The sequence below is a fragment of the Oratosquilla oratoria genome, chromosome 32 (assembly GCF_046742065.1).
Source record: "Oratosquilla oratoria isolate Oo_2021 chromosome 32, ASM4674206v1, whole genome shotgun sequence".
Taxonomy (NCBI): Eukaryota; Metazoa; Arthropoda; class Malacostraca; order Stomatopoda; family Squillidae; genus Oratosquilla; species Oratosquilla oratoria.
In genome coordinates, this window is record NC_134808.1 from 29192640 (window position 1) to 29200139 (window position 7500).

Consider the following 7500-nt stretch of genomic DNA (forward strand, 5'->3'; position numbering starts at 1 on the left):
AGAAGACTTACTAAATTGGGATAAGAGAAATGCAAGGAGACATGGATGGAAGCTCCAAAAGGACAGTTATAGAAGAGACCTGAAAAAGAACAGCTTTCCTCACAGAGTAGTGGAACACGCTAGACCAAACAATAGTGTGTACAAAAACTATACACGAATTTAAGAGGAAATTAGACATGGAGAGATACAGAGACGGGACACCACGAACGTAGCTCCCCTTCCCTTAAGATAAACTAGGTAAATACACATACATCCACACTCACACACACGCACACACACATAAACATACACACATAATCTACTTAGATTAATATACTTTCTCTTACAAGGACGTCCCCCCTACTTGCAGGAGTCCACCCTAAACCTAGAAGCAGTTCTTTCCTCGCCACTCGTGTCTTGCAAGCAAGGAGGCAAGTAAGGAAGCAAACAAGGAGGCAAGGAAGCACATACGCAGTGCGGCGGCTTCGGGAGCAGAGCTGACGATGAGCATGCTTTGCCAACTTGAGTGCATGCAATACAGCCGGTTGCCGGTCTCCTAGTAAATCTTCCTCCACCCCCACCCCCCACCCGCCCCTCCGCGCACCCCCGGACCGGCGCGGCGCCACCGGACACCCGGGGTCGAGGTGGGGGGTGGGGGAGGGGGCACAGTGATGTCCTCCCGGTCGCAAGAGCTTACCCCTTGACGTCAGGCGATTTTATTAAATTTAGGGACCCACCTTCAGAGGCGTGGGCGTATGTTTGTGTATGTGTGTGTGTGTGTGTGTGTGTGTGTGTGTGTGTGTGTGTGTGTGTGTGTGTGTGTGTGTGTGTCCGTGCCTGTAAATGTATGTTATATTTTAATACTGGATAAAGGTGTGCAGGGGAAAAGAAAGAGGGAGGAAGGGAGGGAGTGAGGGAGACTGTTGCAAAGGTGGTTCGGTCAACCCATTCACTTAATTTCCATCGATGCAAGCCTTGGGTCCCCCCGCGCCGCATATTACACCAGCCAAAGACCACTTGGTTCAACACACGCGACACGTACGAGTCCCAGCGGCCCCTGCCTCCTTTGGCTCCGCAATGGCCCTCCTTCAAATTGGCACTGCCAAAGCGGTGCCAGGCACTCCGGGCTCAAGGCACCGAACAGCCGTTCGGATTGGTTCTGTAATGCAGTTTCTGGCCGGGAGTTCGATTTGCGTCCTCGCTTGCCGGAGCCGGTCGACGGCGGCGGCGGTGAGGCTCGATGCAGCAATGAGTGTTCTCCTGCTGGCTCTCCGAGTGGAAGTCGGGGAATCTTCGGCCTTGAAATCTGAGCCGAAGTGTTCCCCTTACAAAAGAAAAATACAATAAAATACAATAAATAAATAAATAAATAAATAAAAAATAATCCAAACTCTACTTCTCTCCTGGGGGTAATCACAGTAATTGCCTTTAGTAAATTTGCCCTAAATCTCGCGGCAAAGGCAACTCAAACTGAGATTGCCTATCCCTTTGTACTCTGCGATACCCCCTTCCTTCCCTATAAAGGCTCAACACGAACGCGATGGTTTCCTTATTCCCCTCGAGGAGGAATACATCATAGATCGTGAATACATCACTCCCAACGTGGAAGAATACATCATAAATCATGAATACAATATCTTGGGAGATGAAAAAAAAATATTCTCATGGAGGAATACAACACTCCTGATAGCCAAGATACAGTTTCCGGAGGGGAATACAGAATACTTGCAAGAAATATTCCCCTTGGAGAAGAATACACCTTCTACTGCAGCCAATCCGAAGGGGAATACTTCGTTCTCAAGAAAGAATACGGGATCCTCGAAGGAGATTGCGGACTTCTCGAGGGTGATTACAGAATCCTCTAAGGCAGCGTTTCCCAACCTGGGGTGCTGAAATCAATTATAGGGGATGCTGGGAAGCGATGCACACACAAAAATCACATTGATATATGTATCATTGATTACCTAGTTGTGCATATTTGACTTTTTCCATGCTACCTTATTTTTCTAAGGTGTTCTTATTTCTTCTACAAACACTATTGTCAATTTGTTTCAGTTCTAAGGAATCATGAAAATAAATCATCAAGAAGCACACTTCACTTTCTTTTATCCTTCTAATAACAAGATAGGCGTGCTGAACTGCTTAGACATGACAACAGGGGGTGCTATGGTCGGAAAAGGTTGGGAAACGCTGTTTTAAGGTGAATACAATATTCCTGAGGTCGAATACATTATTCGTGAGATTGGCTGAGGCATTACCGAAGACAAACATCGAACTGAAGTTGAACGCAGACACAACTTTCCTTTCCTCCGTCCTCTAAAAGACCAAAATTAACACGAAGGTTGTCAAGTCCCCTAGAACAATAATTAGACCATAGCAGCTTCTTATCCACTCCTACAGGGGGGAGGGAGGAAGGGGAGGGAGGGGGAGGAGGGGGACAATTAAACCTGGCGAAGGAGGGGAAGGGGGTTCCTATGGAGTCACGATGTGGAAGAAAGTCGGATTAAATACCATAACGAGGGACATATTTTCCACACCCCAGTAACTCCCCCCCAACTTCTAACCCCCCCCTCCACAACCCCCATGACGTCACACAAAACCACCAACTATCAGCCACCATGTCAAGGGAAGCTGGGCTGTTAATAATCTCATCATGTTCTTCGTCTACTTTTGGGAGCTAAGTAACGTGGATAACGACTCCGGACAAAGCGGCGAGAGGCGCTCGAGTGGTCTGCCCGTTTCACAGAGGCACGAAGTGGGAAGGGCAGGAGGAGGAGGAAGAAGAGGAGGAGGAGGAAGAGGAGGAAGAGGAGGAAGAAGAGGAGGAGGAGGAAAAGAAAGTGAAATAGGGGAGGGATTGAAGAAAAAAAGGAGTAGAAGGGGTGGATGTGGAAAAATGAAGAAGAGGAGGAGGAGGAAGAGGAGGAGGAGGAGGAGGAAGAGGAGGAAAAGAAAATGAAATAGGTGAGGGGTAGAAGAAAGAAGAGGAGTAGGAAGGAGTGGAAGAGGAAAAAGGAAGAAAAGGAGGAAAAGGAAGTGGAGGAGTAGAAGGGAGGACGAAGAGGAGGAGGAGGAGGAGGAGGAGGAGGAGGAGGAGGAGGAGGAGGAGGAGGAGGAAGAGGAGGAGGGGGAGGAGGAGGAGCAGGGGGAGGAGGAGGAGGAGGGGGAGGAGGAGGAGGAAGAGGAGGAGCGGGAGGAGGAGGAGGAGGAGGAGGAGGGGAAAAGTAGGAAGAAGATGAAGAAAAGGAAGAACACGAAGAGGAAGAGGAAAAGGAAGAACACGAAGAGGAATAGGAAAAGGAGGAGTGGACGATGGGCGCACACCTGGAGGAGTCATTCTTTTCCGTCAGGTCCTTCTCCCTTTGGGCTGTTGTCCTTTGTGAGGCGAGAAGTCCACGCCAGGAGACGCTGAGCAGATGCTGCACCTTTGCCCGAGGTACCCTTGACTGCCAGGCCTAGAAGCAGTCACCTGTTCTAACTTCCATTCTGGTGTCCTTCTTGAATCTCTCCTTCTACCACATTTATGACTCCACCTCTTCGGCGCGTTTGCAGAACTCACCGCAGAGGACCTTCCGAAGGGGAAACTACCTCCCCCCCTCCGGTAAAAGAAAAAGAAAAAGAATGACAGGTCAAGTCTCCGCCTGTCTTACTCACCACGTTGATGAGCTGGATGAAGGCGAGACCGAAGGCGACTTCGACGTTATGCGTCATGTTCTCGACGGGACGAATCAGCTTGTTGTAGCCTCGGAACAGATCGCGGACCAGTCTCTCTTCATCTTCGCTGCAGCACCCTGGAGAGAGACATAAGAACAACATAAGAATGGAGGAGACTGCAAGAGACCATAAGGCCTACACTAGGAAGTTTCACGTCACCCCCATCTTCTCTTAAAACAATTGTTTCAGTGCTCACTACATCGGTACAAGGTCTGTTTCATTCGTTGACCACTCTATCGGTAAACCAGTTCTCGCCTACTTCCTTCTTAAAGCTAAATATGTCCAGTTTAAACCCAATACCACGAGTCCTGCTCTGTTGTCTTAATAGGATAACCTTGCCTGCATCACCATTGTTAAAACCTTTGACCCATTTGAATACCTCTATTTGATCGCACCGCACTCTTCGTCTTTCCAGAGAGTGCAAGTTATGGTGCCTAAACATTGTCTTCATATGGTACCAGGAAACGTCACATGAAATCAGAGAGAGCAAGTACGGCACAGTGAAACATAATGGGGGAGCCGTCCACCAACGAAAGACCTGTTGGTCCGTAGCTAGGCTCAATACAACTGGAAAATAGTAAATAAATAGACAAATAAATAAATGTAAATGTATAAATATATACGATACATAACAAATAAATGAATATACAAATTAATGAACAAATAGTAAATAAAAAAATATATAATAATGAAATAATAAAGGTAATAATTAAACAACAAATGCATATATGAATGAATAAAGTATTCTACAGTGTATATGTTGATATAGGAATGGAAGATGGGGGGTGGGGGGAGCGGCAACAGCTCAGCAGCTCCCGAGGTGAGAAGTATCGGAATCTTCCGAAGCAATCTCCGGGGCTATTTCAAGATGTTTCAAACTTGATGACTTGTTCAAATTGGAAATCACATCCGTCCATACATATGTATAAACATTTATAAACACACACACAAATACACGCACACACATACACACACACACAAATGCACGCACACACATACACACACACACACAAATACACACACACACAAATACACACACACACACACACACACACACACACACACACACACACATTTATATAAACGACATGGATGAAGGAGTTGAATGTTATATAAACTTCTTTGCAGATGATACGAAACTATTGAAGAGAGTGAGTAACGAAGAAGATTACAAATCTTTTTAGGAAGACCTGGACAAAGTCTGGAATTGGAGTAAAAAGAACGAAGTGAATTTCAACATTAAAAATGTAGCATAATGGAATTTGGAAAAAGTAAAATTAGAATATCCGGTCAATACAAAATTGGAACAAAAGAAGTTACAAAAGTAAACTCAGAAAGAGACATGACACCAGACAAACATGTAAACAAAATAGTAGAAGAAACCTACAATTCAATAAGATCAATGAAAGTGGCCTTTGACTACATGGACGAGGAAATGGTAAAGAGAATACTAGTAACACTGGTAAGACCAAAATTGGAGTATGCAGTGTCACTATGGACACCCAGTACAAAAATAAATAAATAAATAAATAAATAAATAAATAAACTAAAAAGAATTCAAAGAGCATTAATAAAGAGGGCACCAACACTTAGCAAGCTGACATACGAACAAAGATTAGACAAACTAAACTTATTAACTCTGGAGCAAAGACGAGAAAGAGGCGATTTGATAACCATCTATAGAATTATGAAAGGGATGGAAATCCTTGATAGGGATGATCTACTTAAATGGGACAAAGAAATACAAGAGGACTCAAGAAGAAACTTAAGAAGGACAGTTACAGAGGAGATCTGAAAAAAACAGCTTTCCACACAGAGTAATAGATAATGGAACCAACTGAAAGAGAAAACGGTGAGTGCTAAAACTATACATGATTTTAAGAAAGAACTGGATGCGGAAAGATACAGCTGCGAGTCTCTACGAGCATAGCTCTTCTCCCGCAAAATACAACTAGGTAAAAACACACATGTACACACACAGAGGTTAACTTTAATGGTCCGCTGCAGGATCACCGCTCTATCCCCCAGAAAAACGACACCAAGAAGTGATAACGTTATATACATGGTGAGGAACGCCTGTGCGTCCCTACAGTCCCGGACCACGTGCTGGACTCGTGATCGACAGCTACTAAACATCCGGATGAGAGCTCAGAGCAAATGCAGTCTGATTAACGGGTAATACTGCGGCCTTATACGCATCACACACCTATCCCCTTGCTTCAGGAGGATAGTAACGGCTTCCAGTGTCGTACCGCTCTCACGCTTTGAGTGGGGCACGATTTTAGCACCTCAGAATGGAGGGTCCCAGACGCTAACCACTACCCCGGGTGATGGTTGTGTGCGGCGTCTGCGGTTGCAAGAGTGGGCTGGAGCCCGAGGAATGAACTCGGTCCTCTGGGAGAAAGAAGCCACACCTACTTGTTGACACCAACTCCGCTTCACTCAGTTCCCTCACATCTTCGCATTTCAAACTTTGCATATGTTAATGATAAAGGGGGGGGGGAGGGGGGGAGAGTCCCCCCTCCGGAGGCCCCTGAAATGTAAACAAGCTCTCTCGCCAGGGTAAATATAACTTTGCAATTCTGAATTACATCTTGCAATGATAAGCAGAGGGGTTTTCTCGAAACAGTAAAGGCAAGTCTATTCCCATTCCTCATGATTAATGTGTCTAAGAAGGAAATTGTATCATCTTTTTCCCATTCCACCTTGGGAATTGATATTATTTGCTAACTGAATTCAGTTTTTCTAGAAATGCATCAAAGGGACCCGAACTCTCATCCCAAAGGATGAAAATATCATCAACATATGTGAAACAAATCATACCTGGGGGTTTTATCGTCGTAAGAAGAATACTCTCAACTAATATAAATTACCAAGGTGGACTGGGAAAAATATGGCAAAATTCCCTTTTTAGACACATTAATCATGAGGAATTGCAATAGGTTTGCCTTTACTGTTTTTAGAAAGAACACCCATTCAGGAAGTTATCTTCATTTTTTTAGTCATCACCCAGGTCATATTAAATGGAGCGTAGCTTCGGGTCTTTTTCTCCGAGCTTTCAGGATCTGTAGCCCCCAATTTTTAGAACATGAGCTTATTTCCATCAGGTCCCAATTAACAAAATTAGCTTACCCTCAGTGGTTCCTGGATAAAGCCCTCAGCCAAATCAGAACTTGATTTTTCAATTTCCCTTCCACAAAGCCAAATGTGTTACAAAGTCCCCTTATTATTACCTTTCTTTCCACAGTCCATTAGCCACTTGTCTAAATTTCTTCCCAAAGATAAGGTAAATTTAATTAATAATTATCCGAACACTATTAATAAAATTTGTTAATATCTATTAGAGGTTTAATGGTCATATCCCGGGGTTTTGCTCCCTTCCGTGTAAAGATTGTAACCGAGCATACATCGGTCAGACGGGGAGAGACCTAGGGACAAGGTTGAATGAGCACATAAGGTCAATTAGGTATGGCCAAGAGAATTCATCTGTGTTCCAACACGTGAACAATCTAAATCACCGGATGGACTGGGACAAATTTTAACTTACATAAATCTGGTTGTAGGTTCTCAAGGAAAGAGGTTGAATCTACTTTAATAAATGATCTTCCCACTATAAATATTTCTAAAGGTCAATGGACACCAGATATAATCTCAGGATTGTTCATTACAAAACAAATTGTTAATAGGTATCCTCCCCCTCCCCCTGACCCGACCTCACATCATCCTCAGGTCACCAGAGAGTGAGGGTAGTGGTATTTACTCCTTCCCTAGTTCCTTTTCTTTTGTAAGAGGTTGCTACTGAACAAG

At 44.5% G+C, this 7500-nt stretch overlaps 1 protein-coding gene across 2 annotated transcripts in view; it reads right to left on the reverse strand.

Annotated features, from left to right (window-relative positions):
• The window catches only part of nAChRbeta1 (nicotinic acetylcholine receptor beta1), a 404305-nt gene that overhangs the window by 114259 nt on the left and 282546 nt on the right, over window positions 1-7500 (reverse strand). For both annotated transcript variants that reach the window (XM_076213927.1, XM_076213926.1), the window contains exon 2: window positions 3634-3770. In XM_076213927.1, coding sequence (XP_076070042.1) covers window positions 3634-3770 — 137 coding nt within the window. The remainder of the gene's footprint in view (window positions 1-3633; window positions 3771-7500) is intronic.